At 24.7% G+C, this 26,074-nt stretch overlaps 1 protein-coding gene across 2 annotated transcripts; it reads left to right on the top strand.

Moving 5' to 3' along the window:
- The first annotated feature begins 1,108 nt into the window (after positions 1–1,108).
- LOC129607179 (F-box/LRR-repeat protein 20) lies at positions 1,109–20,136 on the top strand. Of its 2 annotated transcripts, XM_055517957.1 has the most exons (9): positions 8,493–9,181; positions 11,470–11,583; positions 13,933–14,016; positions 14,916–15,010; positions 15,296–15,473; positions 15,584–15,772; positions 16,449–16,742; positions 17,739–17,951; positions 18,709–20,130. In XM_055517957.1, the coding sequence occupies exons 1-9, from the start codon at positions 9,137–9,139 to the stop codon at positions 18,814–18,816; spliced, it is 1,320 nt and encodes a 439-aa protein (XP_055373932.1). In that variant the 5' UTR covers positions 8,493–9,136; the 3' UTR covers positions 18,817–20,130. The 2 variants fall into 2 exon arrangements, with proteins under 2 accessions (XP_055373933.1, XP_055373932.1); XM_055517958.1 differs by lacking the exons at positions 8,493–9,181; positions 11,470–11,583 and adding an exon at positions 1,109–1,345 and having other exon boundaries at positions 18,709–20,136.
- Positions 20,137–26,074: the final 5,938 nt, after the last annotated feature.

Genomic DNA, 26,074 nt, shown 5'->3' with positions numbered 1-26,074 from the left:
CTATAGTACATATATAGACAAATGTAAAAAGTAATTGGAATTCCGTACCCATTTACCAATAAGAACTCGAGTTTATCTGTGGAAAATAAATTAATTATAATGAAAACCATTTTCCAACCCATTTTGCTGTACGGTTCTCCAGCTTGGGGTGACTGCGCGAAGGCCCACATTTCGAGGGTACAGTTAGCACAGAACAAACTCTTGAAAATGAAATTTAATGTCAATTTGAGGCTATAGATGAAAAAGGCCAATTTGAAAACTATAGGGAGGAAGAAGGCCAGTTTGAAAGATAATAAAATATTAATATTAAAGGAGAAATTCAATTTTAAATCAGAAAATTCAGAAAATTGATAACGAAATCATTAAAAATATGTACCAACAATAACCATAAAATAACAAATTTAAACTTTTTAGTAACTGATAACAATTTTATCTTAGTTTGAGTTATTGAAGTTCGAAGTTAAATAAGGTTTTTTCCCATTTTTCCTTGAAAATGTAAATCTCTTAATTAAACAAATATCAAATATGTAAAACATTAAAAATATCTTAGTTGTAAAGACTTTAAAATAGCCTAAGCTCTATAATATCATTAACTAATTATTTTAAGACAAAAATTTGTATATTATTGGAAGATCATAAATAAATAAAAGTAAATGTTAGCATTTTCAAGTTTTGTAAAGTAAAATTTAGAATTTTGAAAAATTTTGAAACCTTAAAGCTGTTGAAACCCTTTTTTTTTGGTTGTTAGAAGGTGTTATTTAAAAAAAAAATTTATCTACAATAATTTTTAATTAAAAATAAACAAAATGGACTCACAAATTGTTATAATCGAATGGTTTATATTTTTATATTCTTTTATTTTAGTTTGGTAAATATTTAATTCGTTATAAATAACGAAAACTTGTGTATTAACAATTTTAGCGTGAACCGCTTAACGTAATATCAAAGAAGACTTATACTCTATAGAAATTATAAATGGATATGTTACGTAAATGTTAAAACTTAAGAAAATTTCAATATTATGGCATCATTTTCGAAACATGAAAGCAAATTTGACATTTAATGGATTGCATTATTGTTTATATTGCTTTTGTCTGTTTGTGGATAGCAAAAAAGTGAACAAAGGAAAAGGATTGCTTTAACTTGTGTTCAAATGAATTATAGTTTTTTATAACATTTTTTTGTACAAATAGTTAAAATCAAATCGAGTATTGTTATTCGGATATTTATGTTCAAGTTTAATGTCCTCCGAAGCTTAAAATTTACCTAGTGAATCCTCTTTTTAACAATTTGTTTTAAAATCGGTTGTTTCATTATGACGTACTCTGGAAATAATAAATTTCAAGTAAGTAAACTATATTTGAAAATTTTATTAACCAATAAGTCATTAAATGGTCAAATCGTAATATTAAGTAAGTTCAGTCTTTTTCTTGCAATTTCAAATTTTATATACAAAATATGCATTTATAAATATGTACTAATTTATGTACATATGTACAGTGTACACACACTACTTACATATGTATGCACATATTACGAAATACTGTGCCCATCTACTGCAAAAAAACATTCCGGGGACTGAGATTTTTTTTGCATTTACAAGCTGCAACGGAACTGTTAACTGTGTTTTCTTGTTGAAGAGTTTTTAAATTAAAATATTAAAAATAGACCTATGTTTTATAAAAGCAAGTGATTCAAGTACAAAACCAAAAATGTAACGTTAATGTTTGTTGTTTCTATTTTCAATGGGATTAATTTTATTTTAATTCAATTTGGAAAAATATCCCAATATTCTCTCACAATTCTTTACACGAAAATAAACCAATAAAATAATGGTTCCGTAATCGTTTAATAGTTATGTATTGTATGTATTTACATTGTATGTATGTATGTATATTTGATTGTTTTCACCAAAACTGTTATTAATTTAGAATTATAAAACCAAAAGTGATAAAAGGAAAAGAACTACATAACAAATTAAGAAAAATTTGTGCACGTATGTGTCTACCTATTCCATGGTATTAAGTCATATGTCAAAACACTTCCAACTTTCAAATTTCAATATTTGATTTAAAAGTTTGAAGAGCAACTCACAATGTTTGATATGAAAACGCGCCTTGCCTTTATTCTTTGATTGTCCGCCACATTTTTATAACCTTTGCCTTTTTTTTTGTTTTGAAAATTTACATAAAAAAATAATTACATATTTTTACATACATATTTACCTATTAGAATCAGGATTTTTCAAAAACAAGAAAACCAAAATTATAAATTTTGTTTTAAAGTCACTAATTAGGGAACTACAACGGGCCCAGTAACAAGAAACAATAGGGAACATGTTCCTTTTTTATGATTCATCACAAAGATAAAATAGGGGGAAAATGGAGTTCTTTCTCGTTTTTCGTAGCAATTAAATCTGCTACTTTGATGATTTCGCAAAAAAAATTTGCTACGTTTTTTTATTTGGTTATTTTTTGCCTATTCGTTACTTTTCCTGTCTTTCCTATGTTTCCGTTTTCTATGTTTCGTGGTCGACTTCAGTACATGAAGAACCACATCATAACTTCTCAAAATATTTTTTTTTTAAAATACACACATACATATTTTGCTTTTATTTATTTATTTTGCTCATTTAAATTTTTTAAAAAATATATGTAGTTAAATAAAAACAAATTTCTAAAAATATCTATAAAATAAATTTCTAGAAAAAGGAATTTTTTAATAAATTTAAATAAAAAAATTTTTTTTTGAATCTTTATAATATGCTTAAATATGCTAAAATATCTTTGCTAATGTCCTTACTTAAAACACTAAAATCTTTTACTTAAAACACGGGTATACAGAACTTTCAGAAATGTCGCTTGTGCCCTTATTTCCATTTACATACATATGTACATACTGTATACTTCTACACATGTTTTACAAATTAAATGAAAATTACTCTAAAAGCAGAGTTGTCGTTTCGGTAATTTTTTCCAAAAAACTTTAACTTGTTTTTCATCCGGCAACTTGGAAAATTTTATCTGATTTAGTAAATGTTCCCAAAATTCCCGAATTCTTGATACTTCGTAACTTACCTATTAAATTTAATAAAATATTTAAAGTAACCTTTTTTTTAGTAAAAGTTGTCAAAAAATGTTGTTTTCAAACATCGTTATCGCAGTTTCATTTGTAGAAAAAATTTTACTTCAGCTGAGAACAAATTTTCCTATTTGTTCAAAATTAATCATAAATGTGCAAAAGCAAAAATGTAGTTTTGCTTAAAAACAAAATTCAAAGAAAATAAAATATAATATAATATATATATCATGTTTGTGCATCATAGGATATTTTTACCGAATATTTAAAGTTATAAGGCACCAAATCTCACATGCCAAATTTTCAACAAAGATCTGAATTACATATTTTTAACAAAATGTCGGTCTGTTTGCCTAAGCACTCGTGTATTTCAGTTTCAACTAACTGACGAACTTAGGGAAATCAGTTCGCATAAAGCGAATCTGAGTTAAGAGCCAAATTTACAATTTTCCCAGTATGTCAGTTTTGCAACAATTTCCAATCGAGAAATGCATTTTACGCTTTGATACATAAGTATCGATCATATCAGATTTTGTTTTTATTTAGTGTACATGGAACAACCTTGTAATTTTGGTAACATTTTTATTAACTTGGCAACTTTTTAAAACGAAAATCGTAAAATATTTTCTTTTCCCGTGGCAATTCTTTCAATAAGTCAAACTTTCTTAAATTTTCTCATAATTTTACTTTAGTATATTAGAAATTCTCTTAACGGAAGCATTATTAACTAATGTATTATAATTAAGAACTTTATAAAATTTTTGAGTAAAAAATAAGTTTAATGATAAAATGAAAGATCTATCTCGCGAAGAAACGAAAAGTGCTCAGAGTTATAAAAAAAAATCTTGAAAAATTAAAATTTCAATTTGGATATAAAATTACATATGTACATACTGATGTATTTATATATTTTAAAGTAATTTAAAATATACTTTCAAATGCAATTTAAAAAAATTGTGTGCGATTAGTTATTTTGATTTATATTTTCTTATGTCTAATGAAAGAAAATTTTAAATATTTTTATATACCCACAAATATATTTATGTATGGATATTTATTTTGCTAATACAAAACTATGTATATGTGTGTAGAAAGTATAGTTGGTTGTATGCAAGTAGCAATAAATGTTTATGATTGCGCTCAAAAATGGTGATATCTATAGATGTGTTTTTAATCAGCTGATTGAATGAAAATATTTTGATAGAAAAAAAATTTTTGTGTTCACACATATTTGAAAATTAAAAGCTTTATTAAAACAAGTAATATTTTACGTGTAAACGAAAATTAAAAGAAAAAATAATTATTTTTTCAATTCAAAATATGAAAATTATTTTAAAATGATATTTGAAAAGAAATAAAATCTGTGTCTTTTGTTTATTAATTTTTATATTATATATATATGTACATCATATAAAAGTTTGAAAATCGATATATATATATATATATATAATTTGTGCATAAGTATGATTTTACATATGTTTGCATTGATGTATATGTACATGATTTTTAAAATTCACAGCAAAGTAAACGAAAAAAAGTATGTGTATGAACATTATATATATGATTATAAAAACGACGTCGATACTACTTGTGTTTAATACGTATACACATATGCATACATGACTATAAATCGAATTGCGATTTAAACGAACCATGATGACAAATCAGAATTAAAAATGCGTAATTTCGGCAACACTATTCTATCATATGAGAATATTAAAATATTAGTCAAAATTTTTTTAAAAACAACTTAAAAGCTACAGCTAGCTACATATGTGCACAATATATTGATTTTTAGAAATTATTTTGAAATATGTAGCACACAAATACTTTGAATTGAAATGAAATTTAAATTAATCGAATGAAATTGAGATGTTGTATATGCATATGTATATAATCTATGATAGAATTTCAATCAGACAACAGTATGTACATATGTATCATGTGCATGAATGTATTCACAGATTCTTAGTATAGATTTTTGTAATATATATGACTTCTACACTGATATGTACATATATTTAGATAAAAGATAGACAATTTACTGTAAACATATTATTTATTATAATATTTACCTACTTCATATTTTTGTATAATATTAAAATATGAATTGCCATTTTTGTATTATTTTTAATTAAACTAGCATACAAGCAATAAGCAAAATAACCTTTAAGGCAAATTTTTATCCAATGCAATAATCTTTGAAATTCTTGTTTTTAATTACAAGTTACAATTAGTGAATTTTTGTTTTTGAAAGAAGTGAGAGAATAAGTAAATTAATATCAGAAAAAGAAGTTTGAAGAGTTTATTACACTAAAAATATAAAATACGTACATATGTACGTTCATATTCGCCAACATATATTATATTCACTTATTTGAATAAATGTCATTTATATTCATTCATACATATAAATCATATACAATTTAATAAGATGGCTACCTATGTATTTCATTTTCTAAATTTATATAAACTCTTGAATCTTTATATTTAAACTAAGATAATTATGTATTTTACTTATTCTCAATTAATTTTGGCACAAGTTACTAATTTTGTAAGTAATAATATTATACGTACATACCTACATAAATACTTATTTCTCAGTCTCAGTGCTGCCAAATAGATTAGCCCTTAAATTTTTTTTTAAATAAAATCTTCATTTGGAGATTCGATATAAAAAAAATCTTGACGTATCCTTATCACGATTTAAATTCGAACCAAGTACAACATCAGATAGAAAAATGTATGACATGCATAATGACATACATATGATGTGTATGCGATGTGTACGACTAATATGGAATTAATTGCAGCGGAAAATATTAGAATTTTGTAATTTAATAAAATTGACTTTTTTGTCAAAATGTTTTTTGGTGAATTTTTAAAAATATGGAAAAAGGTGCAAAAAATTCCTATTTTGAAAAACTTTTGTAGCATTAAAAAACCTTAATATTGAAGCTATTTTTGTTGTAAAATTTAAAAATTTTAAAAACCTTATTTTAAAATTTTGCATCAAAAGTATGACCAAAAAACCTTCATTTGGAAGATAAATATTTGCTTTTGACAGCGCTGCTCATTCTACATATACAACATATGTGCTTATGTATTAAATAGTTACATTTTAATGTTGATTGTTATTTATTACAAATTGTAATATGTATTAACATTAATAATATAATATGCATATATACATAAATGCATACATAAGTACATAGTTTTATATTGTAAAGTTAATTTTCAAAATTAATTCCTGCAGCGATATTATGTGCATATTATGTAAGTTGTAAATGTTATAGTTCTATGTTTTTAACAATATTACATAAGTCCAACTTATTGCACAAAGTTGAAATATGTGTTGACATTTGTATATACAATGTGCATATCGTTAAATTAACATTTGCATGTAAATACATAGAAACTTGCATAATGTGTAATTTAATTTTAAATTGAGAGTTACAATTTTATTGGTTTTATTCACAGAATTCAGAAAATACGAGTATTCTACTTTTCTTGAGTTCTTATTGTATGTTTCCAGAAAAATGAAAATGTTCTACTCTATGCTAAATATAAACATGCTTCAATGGATGCGTGAGCAATAAAATAAACTAACTTGGTTTTGGGAATTGGAGTATAAAACTTATTATATTTGAAAAATTTGTATACATTTATATGTGTGTAGAAGTGTGAGACTATAATAGTTTAAACATACGAGTTTTTAGTGCGAAATGAAAACAAATTATTTTTATGTTATGGTAAATGTTAACTGATTTTACCAATCTTAAATCAAGTATACAGGTTAAAAAAAAAATGTGTTATAATTATATAATCTGGCAATATTTATGTCTAAAAAATCTACCTTCATCACACATTTCTCATTTAAAACGTTAAAAAAAGAATACATGCTTGTGATAATATATGTACGAGTAACCACAGCTTTGCCTGATTCCAACAAACAACTGTAAGAACAATATGAAAAAAAATTTAAAATCATAAGCCAAATAAAATCTAAAAGCAAGTAATTGATTGGCAATTTTCAATGTTCTTTCAATTGATATAGAAATAAAACTGTAAGGAAATTTTGAATATTAATTAACTTATTATACTTAAACATTTTTATTCATATGGTTCCTCCAATATTTTGATATAATCATGGAAAGTTAATTTTCTGTTTATTATTGTTACACAGAAAATAACATACATACATATATTGGATAAAAATCTTTATTTTTTTTATAAATTAATTACTTTTATCTTCAAGATATCAACAAGTATAAGTTGGTGCGCACAGAGTACATCGGATATTGTAATGCATATGATACTTATAAAGCTCATATTTGCCCTGCACCCCTTTAGAAAATTAAATTTAAAAAAATTTAAAAGTTGGATGGTTTTTAGATGGAACCCCTTTGAAGATTCAACTTGAGAACGATTGCAGAATATTTTTCTTTTTATATTTTAAGTATTATAATTTATTGTTTTATATTTTATGACCTAGATTTATGTTGACTGATCATGTTTGACGTCTTCGCAATCCAGAGATATTTTTATTTTGTTTATCTAATTGTAAAAATAATTGCATACGAACGATGATTACATGTTAATGAATTTTTTATATCTCACAAACATCTTTCACTACCTGCTATGATTCCCATAATGTACTGATTATCAACATTGTAAGAACATGTGCAGACGAAAGCTTTCACATCAACTTTTGCAAAATATGTCTTTTGCAAGATTAAAGGAAGTTTTGCACGAAAAAAAAAAACAAATTTTATGCAACTCAAACCTTTACTAGTTTTTTTTCTTTTTTAGTATAGTTGCCTTTTTTACAAGTATCGAAAAAATTACTTACATTAATTGTCACTTTTCCTTCAAAACGTCACGCGTGCCATGAAAATTTTGTGCAGCAAAGTTGTAGAGGATGGTGTAGTTCATCGAAACAAAAAAAAACGGATATTTTTGAGATAATTAACGGTTTTTTGAAAAATTTTCAAATTTTTAATCCAAAATTTTATGTTTGAACGACTACGTACAATAGCAAAAAACCACAACCTTATATAGTACTATTAACATTATGAATTGATTATTTAAATTTTCGCTATAAATTAATTTTATTCTGAATCCTTTGTTTTTCGTATTATTTTCACTGTATGCATAATACATATTTTCTTCTTTTGTTGCTTAAAATTAGCATTTTAGAATGATACTTTGTTTATTTTTAATTTCAATACGTGGTTTATTTTGTCAAGTTCAAAGTTTATTAATCCTCTTTGCATTATATGTAAAAATGAAGAAGAGAAGCTACGTATATATATTAATTTCTGTAAGTTAAATTTTAATTTCATTCATTTTGTCTTAATATGGTTATCATACTTACAGTTTGAGATTTAATGATAATTGAATTGCGATGGATAATATAAATACTATGTATATTCATGTATAATAAACACACAAAAGTAACAAATAATAAACTAAAGAATATATGTTGTATATGTATATAAGTATATATTTAAGTTTTATTTCATTATGGGTTTAAACAAACGTTGTTTTTAACAATTTCACACACATATACGCATACGTTATGTATGAATAAAGGAAAATAAATAAAAAGCATAAAAGAAATTCCTTCCTTAGAACAATGTTCCTTCCAAGAACAAATTGAAAAAAATTATTTATAAAATATATTTTGCAAAATCAATATCAGACTGCAACCAAACTTTGCAAACTTCTTATTTTGAAATGTACGAAAAAAAATACACTTTAGTGTAAACGTTAAACTAACAAAAAAATTTCTTTCTAATCAAAATTAGACTTAAATTAATAAAAAAAATGTTTAAAAAATATGATAACTCAAAAAAGAAATTATAACAACAGTCGCAGTAAAAAGTTAAGTGGAAAGTTTATAAATATTACTAAATTAAATTAAACTTAAGTTAAAGTAAAATTAAAACAGAAACTGCAACGAAATTAGCAACAATTTAAACCAACAAAAAATTCAACATTGAACTCTTTATTGGTAATCAACAACACGACAGTCAATTGAATAGGGAAGTAAAAGATGGATGATGATTCAATAGATAATTTACCTGAGAATATATATGTTGTACGTATATATATATAACTATTATTATATTAAATTTATAGTTTTTAAAAGCCTTGGTGGTTGTGCGTATGTGAACACATGGTTTTAAAATAATTTTGGAAAAAAATTACTTTATTTTTAGGTTTTTGTATATTCTTTCTTTACTTACTTATTTTCATTTTTTTATTTTAATTGTTATTTACATTTTTGTTTGTATTCAATCATTTTTGCATTCATTTCACAACAAAAAATTTCTTCATGTCTACATTGAACTAAAAAACCATTGTAACAATGTGGCGGTTACATTACAATGTGGCGGCTGTTTATCTTATTTGTAGGCTTCCCTAAAGCTTACAAAATAAAAATTTTCGTTATAAACTAAACATGGTAAAACACAAAATGTCCAGTTGTCGCAATATAAGTACATTTTTACTCTGAACTTTGTCATTTCAAAGTTTCAAGTTCAAATCTTAGTTTTTTCGGTGGTGCCAAAGAAAACTTGATTGAATGGATCCATCAACATTATTTCACATTAGAGGGGCTGAAAGATGATACGTAAGCTTAATTACTTGAAAAAGTTAAAGACAAAATAATTTAAACCCAGTCATGGCATACAATCTCGGCATTGTCCCAAGACATTTGTTATTCCAAAATTTAAGAGACTTTTCTAAACACTTTCAGTGGATTTGTTTATCTGTATATTTTCATAAATTTTCGCTCAACTTTTTTCGCGGAACTTCATCATTGTCGTGTGATCCGCTTTATATAAATTTTTAGCAATCATAGATTTAAAATTGTCGATCCTTGGTTTTCGCGTCTTTTTACTCCATTTAAGTGTTCCTTCAATCTTGATTTTACTCGTCTCTTTATTTGGCCGAAACGTTGGGTCATACAACATAAAATGCAACCATTACATTTTATATTGTATGTCTCTACATCTCTCTTACTTCTTTAGTTTATGCTTGGCAGAAATCAACAAGCTTCTTAATTGGTACATCCTGTTGATCTCAGATGTCCGAGTTTCAAGTTTTATAAAACTTCACAGTCTTATAGAACTTCACTATATGTAAACTAAATAGACAACATAAGCAGAGAGATATTCATTTATCTTTACAATCTACCATCAATGCAAAAGAGTTGCTTGTTATTTATCAAACTTTAATATATATCAGCGGAGTAAAAAACTGGATAAAAGTCAAATTGTCTTTTCAAAAATTTGTGCTAATTAAATTAAACGAGAAAAAATAGAGTTGAATTTGTTCGCGACCCGTACGAATTTGTTATCGCATGTACGAAAAAAAATGCTATAACTGACTGTGGGACAGACTATGACTTTAAGTTGCCGTTTTATCATATTAATTTATGCAAAATTTCAGTACTGTGTTTTTTCAAAATACTGTGTGTGCCAAACTACTACTGAAGTTGTATGGCAGCTACCAGAAAAAGCCAAGAAATTTTAACAAATTTCTTAACGTTAAAAACGGTAAGGCAAATTTAGTATACCCTTCGAACATACGTTCGTACGGGTATAAAAAGATTTAAGTTCCCTACAACAATTAATAGAAACTAGGAACTGTTCCACGTCATGTGCGTCTCAGTTCATATTAGGTAAACTGAAATCGACGCATACAGTCAATTCATTTTTGGAAAGATTTATCTTACGTAAATAGTTGACTTTCTAAGAAAGTTTCTTGTAGACGTGAAGAATAGAATTTGTGAAATTTAACCACATACAATGCATTTTATGTGAGACTTGGGTGGTTTTTCCGAAGCAAAGTTCTATTAGAAAGTTCAGACAAAAATATTAGAGAACATTTTTTTTTTCTGCCTTGCATTTTAAGTTATGAAAAGCAAAGCCAACTTGATGCATTCATCTTAAAGCCTTTTTAGCGGAAATTTTATTTTTTTTTTGTACTGATTTTTTTTGTACTGATCCAGATTTTGCTCTGATTGCTCAAATTACATACATATGTACTTATACATACGTAAATACATACATTTTTCTATATTTGTGCAATTTTAATATGCATATGACATATTTACTTACATAATATATTTATTTCTACATTACATCTATACATATGTATATCAATATGTATTTCTATATTTCATTACTTTTTTCTGTTTTTTTTTCGTATAAATTACATTTAGACAATTTCAGTATATCTATTTCAAACCTTTTTTTGATTTCGCCACCTAAGGTTTTATAATAAGAAGAAATAATTGAAATTGCTTTAATTATTGAAAATATTTTTTTGAGATTTTAGTGCGAATTAAATTATTTATTTTTAATATTTTTTTTATTACAGCAAACATTCCAAGCCCCTGATTCAGATGATGAACCTATAGAGCAACTGCCAAAAGAAATATTACTTCGCATTTTTTCGTATTTGGATGTTGTTTCATTATGTCGATGTGCTCAAGTGAGTTCAATAAAAATTTTGAAACTTTTATAATTTAACCCCTGCCCTAGTAAATATAAGGCCACCTATTAAAAATTGGGTCAAATCGTGTTAAACCGAACTTCTTCAATCGGATCAACTTCGCTATAATTAGTACGTTTTACCTCAATTTATTTTCTGTTGAAATTATTTTTTATTTTGGACAAAGTATTGAAGTAGTAGGTTCTTTTTAATTGCTCAATATTTTTTTATTTTTATTTTTGTATATTATAAGAGAAATAAACAATTAAAGGCATTTAAATTGCTCCTTTGTAGGTTCTTCCAACTAAAATCTTAATAATTAAAAATCTTACTTTTATAGATTTATTGGTTAAATGATATTAGTTATATGGATATACATAAAAATTTAATCCATAGCAATAATTTATTATTTCTATACTATAAGATTTTTTTCAAACTTAGAGTAATTTTACAGCATAAAAACAAAATTTTAACAATGTTTTAGATTGTTAAGATTTTGTTTATGTTTTGTAAAATTATTCTAAGATTTAATTTGATACTATTCTAAGAGTTAATTTTGATATGCTACGATATTGGAACGTACCTTTTTTCCAAATATCCTATTTTGGCAGTTTTCAAAGTTTTGACTTGTCGAAGATATTTTGCATTAATTCTAAATTACCTCTGATTATTTAAAATACCTAATATTTTCCTAGATATAAACAAGTTTTCAGTAAGAATTTGTAATAACATGAAAATATGCTTAGGGTTTGGCGTATTTACGCTATTTTCTCAATTTAAAATTTATTTTAATTTTTTTTTCGTAATTTAACTCAGTACCCTTTTAAATGGCAATGAGGAAGATCTGTACCGATTGATTTTCTATAAATTTTAGAAAATATATTTTTAATAAAATTTATTTTGATTGCAAACTTCTTTCTTTTGGTAATAGTTTTTGCAAACATCAAAATAAAACTCCAAAATTTATTTATATAAAAATATTTTAGGTATTTTTAGATGTAAATGACTTAAAACATAAAAAGGCGGTGATAATTTTTTTTTCTTCATAATATAAACTTTATATATTTTTTTTAAAAAACATAAAAGTAAATGAGAGTTGCGGTGACCTTTTACTTACCAGGATAGTGATTTAACAGTAAAACAATATAAATAATATTTTATGAAAAAATTTTAGGTTCTGGGTCTTATACCCTATTCAAAAGATAAAAATGTATTTAAATATTGTTATTTTCGGATAACATGTTATAAAAAATGTTTAAATTATTTTAAGAGAAAATTGTGTGAAAGTAAAACATGTTTCCCACTTCTCTTATTATTCTCCTATATTGCGAATACTGTATTAAATCTCAAAAACGCTTTGAAAAATTTCCAAAAACTTATTTTGTAAACATAACTATTAACTATAACATTTTCTAAATTACACTCTAGACCATGGCCCGAGATTTTATACATCGCGTCTTGCTGCTTATATTCTGTTTTTTTAAAAAATTTTGGTTCTACGTTCAACATTTCGAATTAGCTTAAAATTTTTGTACACATAATAATTCGGTTTTTGCAGTCCCTAACGAGCTTGTAGTTTTTCAATTTTGTCTTATCAGGTCTAAACAAATCGATCTTAACTAAAGGTCAATTTTACATTTATGGTCGTTATAAGAAAGTACTGAAATGATTCTTCTGAAATTTTGTAAATAAATAAATAAGTTAAAAATATAGGAAAATAACTAAAGAATTTCTTTGTAATTCTTTACTTTAATTCTGATTATTAAAATAAATATCTGGATTAGTAAATTTTTTAAAATATCACGGTTTTAATCCCGGAATTTTACTACGGGTCAACTAAAATTTTTTGATTATATGAGTTATTAATTATTATTAAGTTCTCTTTGTTAATGAAACTAACTGAAAAATATTTTAACTTTTCCGTGAAATCGGATCACATGCCGTGAACCTGTGCCATATATACAATATTATTTAAAAGATAACTTACATAGCTTGAATAAAATTGGAAATAAGTGTTTACTACAAAACTCAACTTAAATCAAGATTGTAAGAAACAGCTTTCCAAGTTAAAAGGAAACGAAACTTTTTCTTACAATTGCCTCATTTGCCATATGCTCGAGCAGCACCTCAAAATAATTTCGCAAAATTTTAAGTTGAAAAATTTAATGCACAGTAATATTAATTTTTAAATAATGTTAGCTAAATATCAAGTTTACTCTGAATTTGTTTTTTCTCTTACTTTCCTTTGTTTCATAAGTTTGGCATACTCATACTTAAATTTTATTTAAGGACAATATATTTAATTTTAATAGAAATTTGATACAAAATTATTTTTTTTGTGTATTTCAGGTGTGCAAATATTGGAACGTCTTAGCATTAGATGGTTCGAGTTGGCAAAAAATTAATTTGTTTGACTTTCAAAGAGATATAGAAGTAATTAAAAAATAAAGATTTCTAATATTTTTTTTTAGAAAATTCGAACTCAAAATTCTAAATGGAAATCGATATTTTGCAAATTTGCAATCAATTTCCCTATACCATTTATTTTGTTTTTTTCGAATTCTATTTTTAAGAAACTTGAGGGAGCCATTCTCTTATACTCACATAGTACATAATTGCCTATAACTCACAAAAATTTGCCGACGGTTGCCCTTTACGATTTTATAAATAATGACAAAATCTCTATTTTTTCTCTAGTTTTATAATTTTTTTCACTAAAATATTTATGTAATTTCATGTTTACTCATGGAAATTTCAATTACTTTTGAAATTAAAGTGAAAATGACAACTAGATTTCCAATTTTCATTTATCCTATTGAATTTTGATTCATACTAATTGGACTGATAGTTCTGTAATGGGGGAGGGGATGACTCAAAAAAAAAATTGAAGTAATTCTGTCTGACAGATATCTATAACAGCTATAATAGATCTACATAATGGTAATATCAATAATTGATCTCAAACTTCAAGTAATATTCAATATTCAAACAGAATTGTTTCAATCTAATTTCCTTTAAGTCTCCGAATCTACCGGTCTGATTACCAGTCTACGTGTCCGAACTCTTTTCTTTTCCCAAACAAACAATGTTTTTCTTAAATAACTCCAAGGAATCAGCATATGAGACCTTTAACAGTAGTTTGGAATCACCCTGTATAATATGTATACATGTAATATACAAAAACATAAAGCAAAAATTGTCTACACCATTTAAAGTGGCTCCTAAGGGTATAGAATTTAAATAGATGTTTCAAATTTAAAAAAAAATTGTACAAAAAATAAACGTAATAAACATTCAAAAAATTTTTATTTTCCGTTTTTTTTTTTATTAAGGGCCCAGTTATAGAAAATATATCTCAGAGATGTGGTGGCTTTCTGAAGTTTTTATCACTGCGAGGATGCCAATCAGTAGGCGATATTTCTATAAGGTTAGTATTGAAAATTATAAAAATTATTAGTATTTCATGTCATAATCATAGTTTAATGTAAATTAACATTGTTTACTAAACTAAACTTAGTTCTTAAAGCAAAATATGCTATGAAATTAATGTGAAATTTTAATAGCGGCTTTATATGATTCTAAATGAAAATAAGAGAGTTAACATGTGTTCATATTTTTTTAATACCTATTATAAGTAATGAAATCTTCGCACTAAATTGTTTTATTCTTATTACTTCAAAATGCTAATGGATTTTTACTTTACGCTATATAGGACATTAGCTAATCACTGCCATAATATCGAACATCTTGACCTATCAGAATGTAAGAAAATAACCGATCTATCAACAATGTCAATAAGTCGTTTCTGTTCCAAGCTAACATCAGTTAACTTAGATTCCTGTGCAAATATTACCGACAATAGCCTAAAATCAATTTCTGACGGATGTCCTGTAAGCTATTAAAAATAGCGTTTTTCTTGTTTCTTTTAAATAATGGTGATTAAAAAATTAAAGAATAATAAAAACAAAATTATTTTTTTCTTATATGTATGTATGTATAGCATTTAACCGAAATAAATGTATCGTGGTGTCATCTTATAACTGAAAATGGTGTTGAAGCTATAGCTCGGGGTTGTAACAAATTGAAAAAATTCAGTAGTAAGGGTTGTAAGCAGGTCAATGATAACGCGGTAGCATGTTTAGCTAAATATTGTCCTGATTTGATGGTGCTCAACTTGCATAGTTGCGAGGTAAGTTTTCTTACATAAAAGCTCTATATGTTTATAAAAGCCCAAAAGAAGTCCTCTACCAGGTTGCAAACTTTTTGGATTAACATTTACATTCTACTTTTTACAAAGCATTTCGTTAAAAAAGTTTTCTTTAAATTAGAATCTGCGTTTTTAAAAAACTAAAATAATGTAACACAACTTTTATTCCTTCCTTTTTGAGAGAATTCTTAGCGTAATTTTGTTCAGGAGTAACACATATTCAAAATTTGTTTTGTAGAAATCTATCAAGATCTCACTTGAAGTTGAAGTTGCTTTAACATTGTGGTAAACACTACTAAAATCATTCCAACTTTCTGCAGATTATGGCAAAATTCGAAAAAGTCAAGTTGACGGCTCCATCTAATTTACCAATCTTTTATATACATTAAGTGTTTGCCGAATGTTTTTAGTTAGAAGCCGAAGATTTATTAATGATTTTAATGATAACATGAATTATAAAATGCTTAATGTGTGACAAAATTTTCATATCTTGACTTTAAAATTGCAGTTTCTGTATTGCTACACAATTCAACAATTGAAAATCATAAGTAAAATTGAAAATTACTACAATTACCATGTTACTGCAATTTTCCAGTCAGCGATACTTATAAAGTTAATTTTGATCATGTTCATAAAGTGTTATTCCATCATATTGCAGAATATTACGGATTACTCAATACAGCGAATTGCAGAAAATTGTTTAAATTTAAGAAAGTTATGCGTATCAAAGTGTGCTGAATTGACAGATCAATCCTTGATTGCATTAGCTCAACATAATCCTCTATTAAATACATTAGAAGTTTCCGGATGTCATCAATTTACAGATTTAGGGTTTCAAGCGTTAGGAAAAAATTGCAAATATTTGGAACGAATGGATCTAGAAGAATGTAACCAAATAACTGACTTGACATTAGCTCATCTAGCAACCGGATGCCCAAGTTTAGAAAAATTGGTAAGCAAAAAGAAAACTTTTATTTTTAATTTACAATTTTTGAAGCAAAACGATATTATTTATTTTCAAAATATTTTTTTTTTCGATGTGCTGGGATCCACTACGATGAGTTGAGCGAAAATTCTCTTTGACCCTATCGTTGCTCCAAAGCCGAAAACAAAATTGTGTTGAAATAAAAAAAAAAATCGCTATATATAACTTACTTCAAGCATTTTCAGGTTCATGGATTGCAGGATTATGCGCTGGATCAAAAAGTAGAAGTATTTCCTGGATAAATGTTTTAGGATATATCTATTGTAATTTTTATTTTCCAATGTGACGCAAATTTTCATATATTTGTTGAAAAATATGAACGCATTTATAGACTTCTTGTCAAAATTTTTTTGCGATATCTTTTCTTATCTTTTTTGTAAATTGTAAAAAGAAAAATTAGTTCTACTTTGCAATTTTTCATGCGATTGGTCTTTTAATTATACGTTTTTTCAAGCGTTTGGTCTTTTTTTTTGTTTGGTTTTTGCTGTTTAATCGACGATTAACTGACCTATTCGACAATGGATTTTTCAACTGTAAAAATTATATCGGCTTTCAAGTAGAGTAACCTAATGATTTTTTTTCTCTTTAGTTGTGACTGTTTAACTAAAATAAGAGAAAAAGAGTCAAAATATTTATATTTATCAAAATCGATAGTTCTGTATTGGTTTCATAACTCATTAAATTCCTTTTGTCGAAGTTCGAAATCAATTCGACACTTTCAATAATAAAAAACGCTAGTGTTTTACTATTTTTTCTTTATTTAAAATAAGAGAAATATAATATTGTATTTTTTTTTACGAATGGTGTAAAATTCTCGATCCGCAGTAAATTTACAAAATCGAACGCTTATATTTTTCAAATTTCAATATAATATTTATCAGGAAAAAAGACAATACTTTTAAAAATGTTGGTAAATATTTTATTGCATATAACAAAGATACCCATTTTTTACTATTATTTTAGACTTTATCTCATTGCGAATTAATAACAGACGATGGAATACGTCAGCTAGCCGCCGGTAGTTGTGCAGCTGAAAGTTTATCCGTCCTTGAATTGGATAATTGCCCATTAATAACTGATAGAACGTTAGAGCATTTAGTATCATGTCACAATTTACAAAGGATTGAGCTATTTGACTGCCAGATGATAACGAGAGCAGCAATACGAAAATTAAAGGTATATGTATGATTGAAATAGAATAATTTTTTAATCCTTCATATTTTGCTGTAGCACATAGATGGTTTGTTTTAATATAACATTAATTTTTTTATATTTATTAATATTCATGAGTTTATCTCATACTATATTTTTTAATACTTAACTTTAATTGACTTTAGTTTGTGCAATTGACGTACCATTAAACCCCGATCATCCAAATTATAAAAGACCTATTCTAAAGTGTCGTCCAAATTATTGTTCTTACTAAATAGAAAATCGATTTAAAAAGTTGTCCGATTTTTTTCTTTTGCAAAAGCTCTGGTAGTAAATTTGAATTTTTTCATAATTCAAATAATGATTATTTGAATTATGAAAAAAATTTATTCTTGAATTTTATTTTTTTTTAAATTACGAAAACATTTGCCAACCGTTAATTAAATATTTAGGCACGGTATTTCAAATGCAGTAATTTTTCATATTTTAAATATAGTTATGAATTATTGCTAGCAATTGTTCTTCCAAAAAAATATCAGATATAAATTTAGTACTTCCAAAAAAAACTTATTGATAAAATTTTAATGATATTTATATCTAATTTAAAATAAAATTTTAAATAAAAATGTAAAATAAAATTTTAAATGAACATTAGTTATTAAACACTTTTCAAATACAAATTTGAAGTTAAAATTCAAAGTTTGAACATATTTTAACCAATTCTTGAAATAATTAGTATTTTTATGTTAATATGTACATTTATATTTTAAAATATTTTTAGAATCATTTACCAAATATTAAAGTGCATGCGTATTTCGCCCCTGTCACACCACCACCAGTAACAACTGGCCATCGGCCGAGATATTGTAGATGCTGTGAGATTCTCTGAGATCAGGCCATTGGCTTGGCCAGAAAAATATTGTGCAAAAGCCGTGATGACTGATATATTCACACTATAGTAGTTTTATTTATAATCACAAATTTAATAATTTTAAGTCATACTTTATTTAAAAATCAATTATTAACTTTTATAATTTTATTTTACATCTAATTTAAAAAAAACAATCGATTTTTCGTACGTACGTTTAACATAAACTGTATGATTTTCAAAGAGGAACATTTTTTTAAAACTATAAGTTGTAAACGAAAGGTTTTTTTAGAAAGTTTTTTAATCTCGTACATGAAGAACTTTTAATACATATGTATATAAAACTATAAAGATTAAATAAATATTTATTGTTCTTTTATTTAAAAGAACGAAATTATTTATTATTTGATTTAAAAAACATGGTTTTAATTTCCTTTAATTGTAGAATAATAGAGCTGTGTCGGTAACCGTAATTTTGTTTACTAAATATTTGTCTATAATATATACTGACGAAACCGATTTTTTTTAATTGTGATTTTGATGAATGTATGTATTAAGAACTTAAAAAATGGGAACAAAATTGTTTCGTAGGGGGCAAGTGAATGTAAAAAAAAAGTTTTAATTAATTTGAAATAGTTATAACTTATCATCCATTAAATTATTTTAAATTATTATCAAAAACAAAATGATGAGTTTATCATAATTTTATCCTTAATCGGAGAAAAATTTAAACTTTTCCAGTTAATGAACTTTAAAAATCATACAGCAAGTGTTACTCGGGAAATGACAATTAAATTATAACGCAGATTTTCATAATTTTTCTGCATCGCAAAAAAAATTTTGTACATACACACATATAAACTGAATACCCATTTAATTAAAAATATTTAAATACTATGTTAGCTACATATATTAAAATATTAATATTTTAAAAAATAACATTTAGAGTATTTACATACATTAAAACATTAATAAAGAAAGAAACCAAACTTTTTAATCGAAATAAATTAACATGAATATAAAAATATTATAATAAACTCATTAATTTAGCACCCCTTATTTAAATTAAAAAATAAAAATATCCTAAAAAAGATTTTAATTGAATAATAAATATTAATTAAAAACGAAATGTTCGACATTAAATGTAAATAATTTTTTTAAACTGAACAAAACTATACAAAGAGCATAATGATATAATATTTGTAGAGGTAATTTATTAATAAAATTATTATGTTATAAAAACAAATAAAATTCTTACAAAGTAACGTGATAATGTATAAAATATACAAATTATTTTTTAATTGTGACTATTATTACCACAATTATTTTCGCAAATAAATTTAGAATTTTTTATATAAACATGTGAAGATATTTTACTTGGTAATTTTGTTACATTATTGTTTATTACTCTTAACCTTTTAAAATTCTGTTAAAACTCAAGTGATAAAGGTAAAAAATTTTTTGTATGTGCGAACTAATTAAATTTCGGTATTTTCCTTATTTATTTAAAGCACAAAATAAAGTTTTTAACAGGTCTTTAAATTGATAATTATTTTTTTTTTGAAAAAGAGTTTGAAGCCACCATGCAAAAAACAGTAACTAGATTATACTGAAATAAAACCTTTAATAAATAAAACTCTCATTTAATGAACATACTAGTTTTCTTGTGATTTTTTCTTACAATTCAAAAACGAATTTCTAGGTTAATATTTTAGAAGTATTAAAAATGATGACAACATTATTGAAGATTAACAAAATAATAAGAATCTGTGTTACATTTATCTTGTTTTGATTAACATTGTTCCTTTATTTTAATTATGCATAAAAATTTTTTGTAGATTTGTTCTTTTATTATAAATACATATGTATGTGCGTATGTTGTAATATATATAGATACAGATATGTAATTTAATATTGATTAATGCATGTGCTCACACGAATTGATAATTAGGTGATGCGAAAACTAAGTAGAAGATAAAATAATTGTTATTTTCTTAAGTCTGTTATATCTCTGATAGTCTTCGGGCACAAGATTCAAGGTGAGAAATAGATTTATTTAAATAGACCAAAAACAATTAATGTCTTATTAATGATAATTTTCGAAAAAAATTCGTTATTTTTCAATTTATATATGTACTATCCCATTATAGAGTCCCGCATCCTTATATCCCAAAAATTGTATATTTTTTCTCTATTCGTAAAACGTTTCTTAAACCAATTTGGATCGTTCGCTCTTCCATTTGACCTGTAATTGATCTAAACGCTAATATTTTAAGAGATAAAGGTTCAAAAGAATACATAAAATTGTATGTTGAAGGCCCGTTTTGTCTTTTTATAGTACGAGTATCTATTGCCGTAACAGAAATTTACCGTTTCAGCATAAGCTTTGAATTCATAAGGTATGAATAGGTTTTTTTGGTTTGTTATATATAGTTTGATTTTTTTAATTTGTATATATTGTCGGTGATCAAATGTAAAAATCTTAAATGAGTTTCAGTCTTAATTAAATAGTTGCTAGGTACTTAAATTTTTTTAAAAGATTAATATAATTCCTTCTAGATTTCTGATATTTCTAGTCGATTAATGCAAAGTTTAACAACAAACTAAATAAAATTATAATTCATTTTTTGGGAATTCATAGTTGCTTTCAAACAGCAAAAATAAGTAATAAATTTTACAGTCGTCTTAAAATAGTAAGTATCAACTAGTCCAATTCCTTACATTTTCAAATTTTTATTTTATATGAGCAAAATAGGTTTTGAAATTGCTGAAACACCACGAATTTAGATTTTTTAAGGGAGCAGTACCTTAACCGTATTTTCGAAAAAAAAATTTAGTTTTAAAAATTGTATATCAAAAAATCAATTAAAAGCAGCATCTCTTTAAAAGTTCCTTCCGCCCCTGTTTCACAATTCTTGATGGATTTCAAGCTTAATGTCTTATAACGAGTATCATAAATTTGAAAATTAAATATAAATAAAATTCTTTTGATTGTTCATTTTTACGGTTACATCTTATTTACATTACAATTTAAAAAAAAAATGTATTTCGAAAACATTACTGATTTAGAGGAGGAAGAAATGCAAATTTAATGTTGAAAGCAAAGTTAAATTCTTAATTTCATTATGCAACACCAACAAATTACTGAAAATTACAACCCATACATAAAATCGAATATAATTTATTTTAATATTTACAAAATATAATATTTAGTATACTTTTATACTATAAATCATAATTCATATCTAATAATCAAGATATTATTAACTATAAAAAATAAAAAAAGAACAAGCAGTTTCACAAATTTAAACATTAAATATTCAAATAAATTTCGGAGTCTTAATATATTTTCATTAAAATATTTTAAAAAATTTTATATTCGCTTAAATTCATCAATTTAAAATTCATAAAAATTTGTATTATAAAAATAATTATAAATTTTTTTTTGTTTTTAAATTTTAAAAATATTTAACCTAATTCAGAAAAGCAAAAATAAAATTAAATAACTGATTTAGAAGTTTGTAATTAATTTAAAAAATGTAAAAAAGTTTTATTATAGGTAATAATAAAAAATTTACGCTCATTCATCATATAGATATGTATATTATATACATAAAAGAAGTATATACATATTACATTATATATAAACACCAATTGTATATAATGAAATATGTAATTAAAAAGTTTTTTTTACTAATTTATTCAAATTTTATAAGAAAACATTGAAGTTATATATACATATTATACATATGTATATAAATGTTCATTTCCACCAGTTCTCTTTTTCAGAAAATAAAAAAAAATAGTATTCAAAAATAAGAAATTTTAAATATTTTAAATAAACAATTCAAGTATTTACAATAATTCGCAGTTTTAACGTTATTTAAAACATATTAAGATACATGTATATAATATTATGTCTATGTTATACATATTATGAAAATAGAAAACAAAGTAACCACAAATATGTATAGCAAAACGATTAATATTGATCATTTATTTCGAAATGATAAAATTAAAAAAAGCATATTATTTTTATTATTTATTTGAAATTAAAATATCCATGTATAAATAATATGGCATTGTAGACCTACAACAATATAACATTAGTGAATATGTTTGTATAAAAACATAAAAATAGCTTTTTTTACTACTAAATTATAAATAATCGCAAAAAAAAATAAAAAATTTAAATAATATTAAAATATATTTAATGTAAATTTATACAATATTATAATTGTCAATATATGTATACATTCATAATGAAATGAACGCGTATATTTATCTCGATTAGTCGTATAAGATCTATTTGGTATAAAATAAAATACACATAAAATAAAAAATGGAAAATATGTAGTATGTAATTAAATTAAATTAAATTATCGCTATAATGATAATTAAAATTCAAATATATTTTCTTTAAAAACAAATTTCTTTCTTTTAGCTGGGTGTGAATTAATGTTTGCAAATTGATAAACGAGAAATGATATGTATGTATATGAATTTTTGGTAATAAAGTGTTTGCGCGATTTTTGTCCATTGTTCCTTCGGAGCTTCAAACTTCATCTTTCTAAAATTTTATTTAATTATTGTTGAACACAACTATATACATATCTTTTTGGACAAAATTTTTGTGCAAACATATATCAGTGTTGTGCAATTATCCATTTCCTACTTGCAAAATTCCTATAGATCAACTTTGTACTAGTAATAACAATGTTCACATATTAGAAATGTGGTAAAATATAACATTGAATCTTACGCTATATTTCCTGTATGCCTTGTGGCTCATCAATTTTTATTTCATTATTTAAATGTCAACAAATTCTGCCCTTAAGAAAATATAAGCGGAACAAAAATTTGTGTTTAGAAACAAAAACTTTTATATACATAAACAGCAATGATAAAACTCACAAAAATATTTGCACTTATATTTTGCGTTATTTATCGAAGCGAATTGTAGTTGAGCTTTAGTTGAATACTAAAAAGGTTTAGAGAAATTATACATCGGCAAAAACCTGCACGCAACAAAAACATTTCTGTCAGCCGTGGCAAAAACTGATACGCGTATAACATAATATAGCAACTTTGCTTATATGCGTAATGCAATTAAACGGGTTCAACTGATTTTTGAATATACATTATGTAATCCACATTTAATTATGCTGTTTTTTTTCTCATTACTAATATTAAATTTCGAATTGTTCACTTCATATAACAATGCGTTCATTCACTTCAAGGAACAATGCACTCGTTTTCGAGCTACAACCTGTTGAAAAAAAAGGTACCGGACCTTTCCTGCATATAAATAAATGCTCATAACTTCGAAATCATACAACATACAGTTATCAATAGGAGCTTGTTTTACAGGCGATGACTTGTTCTCTATTATTATCATTATTACAGTGATCATTAGGAGCTTGTTTTACAGGCGATTGATTGTTCTTTATTTTTAAATAAAGAACAATCAATCATCCCCCGACATTTTAAATAAAATTTTCGTGGTTGCTTTTCATAAATGGTCCAATTATGGAAAACCAAAACCTGTCAGTAGAACTCTCAGTTTATGCAACAAACTCAAACATATACTTGACTTTTCACTGACGAAAGACACGATAAAAAATCTTCTATTTACTTATAGCTAACTATAGTCTCTTTTTATTTTAGCAAATTCTTTTAATTTTTCATTGTTTATGTTATTTAGTGGAAATAAGTTTATATATTGTATAATTTTTAAAATAATGTTTAAGCAAAGATATCAAAAATTCTTTAAAAGTTTTTAAAATCTTTGGTTTAAGTCAATAATTATTTGCTACAGTCTAAATAAAATTTATATATGTATACATTTGTATGTGTTCCTTAATTTTATTTCTTATAAAATGTATGAGCTAAACATAAATAAATAAATATAAATAAAAAAAAATATTCAGCACTATCATGAATTCTCATCATAGAATCTTACGAATTACGAACTTAGCTACGTCGTAGTCTTTTGAATTATCACAATTCACAAATGCCTTTCGTAGAGAATATGAATCAGTAATGGCAACAGGAAACATTTCGAAGTTTCAAAATCAGTATTTTATTTTAAATGTATTTTTTACTTATATATTTTGTTTGAAAATTTAAATAAACAACTTCCATACAAAAGGATATTTTTCAAAATATGATTTTGTATAAAAGTTTTGCAGTTTTTAGTTTTTGAATATTTAGTTATCTTTACTACATAACGTAATTTATGATCACTCTATTACGAATATTTGGAGCCGAATTTTAGTAATTCGGAATAACGAATTTTACAAATTTCAGAATTACAAACGATATGGCTGATTAATAAAAGGCTTTCTTTGAAATTATGAACATAAATTCAAAATAGGTTAATACATAATAAGTGTATATTATTAAGTGTAATTCTGTTATCCTAACAGGATACTTAGAATTTTTACAACAACAATTGCTAGATAGTTACTTATATGCTTTTCAATAACTAATTTTCTAACATCTAAAAATAAGTCATTCATGCAATGTAATGATATAAACACGGCTAAAAAGAGCGAATTTAAAAACGAATTTAAATTTCAATTAAATTACTCTTTATTTTGGGCAAATGATCATTTTTAACCATTTCGATATAAATAGAAACTGATTTTTGCAATAACTTTTAAATAGAAAATGGTGTACCGGTCATTGATGTTAATATCTTTAAATCTTTATCTAGGAAATTGCTACAATAGATCTATGCGGGATAAAACTTGAAAAAACTTTAAAAAGCAAACGTCACTTCTCGAAAAGAAAAAAAAATCCTAATTTAAAAAACAAAGGATTTTCAAGACGGAAAAGTTGAAAAAATTTTTGCAAACTTTATAAAATTTACGTATTTAAATCAAATTTTAAAATATTTATCAAATATTAACAAGTGTACATAAAGAAGAACATATGTTTTGATAGCTAATAGTTTTTAAAATACTAAATTTTACAACTTGAAAAAACTTTGAACATTGAGAAAACCATAACGTTATCATTTTCTTTATAATTTTTTTTCAAAAAAATATTATACCAAACAATTTGCTCATCAAAACTTTATAAAGTTTGTAAAGCTTTCTTATGACTTTGTTTACATACAATATACATATTATTTTTTTTACTATTTTCTAATTTAGGTATTTTGAAGTTATTTCCTTTAACCGTTATTTGTCTTGTTATTTTGCGTTATTTAAAACATAGCAAGAATATTGTTTTAATATGTGCCGCTTCCAAATTAATAATTTTAGTATATATA

This window comes from Condylostylus longicornis, unplaced genomic scaffold (assembly GCF_029603195.1).
Source record: "Condylostylus longicornis isolate FDR11 unplaced genomic scaffold, ASM2960319v2 ptg000027l, whole genome shotgun sequence".
Taxonomy (NCBI): domain Eukaryota; kingdom Metazoa; phylum Arthropoda; class Insecta; order Diptera; family Dolichopodidae; genus Condylostylus; species Condylostylus longicornis.
The sequence above is the reverse complement of the archived record's forward strand: the minus strand, read 5'-3'. Positions and strand labels throughout refer to the sequence as shown.

Excerpts from the sequence above, each read along its gene's own strand:
- LOC129607179 (XM_055517957.1), top strand. The coding sequence starts at position 9,137 with ATGGATGATGATTCAATAGATAATTTACCTGAGAATATATATGTT. Across the intron at positions 9,182-11,469 it reads TACCTGAGAATATATATGTT|CAAACATTCCAAGCCCCTGA; the intron begins GTACGTATATAT and ends TTTTTATTACAG. Across the intron at positions 15,011-15,295 it reads GTAGGCGATATTTCTATAAG|GACATTAGCTAATCACTGCC; the intron begins GTTAGTATTGAA and ends TACGCTATATAG.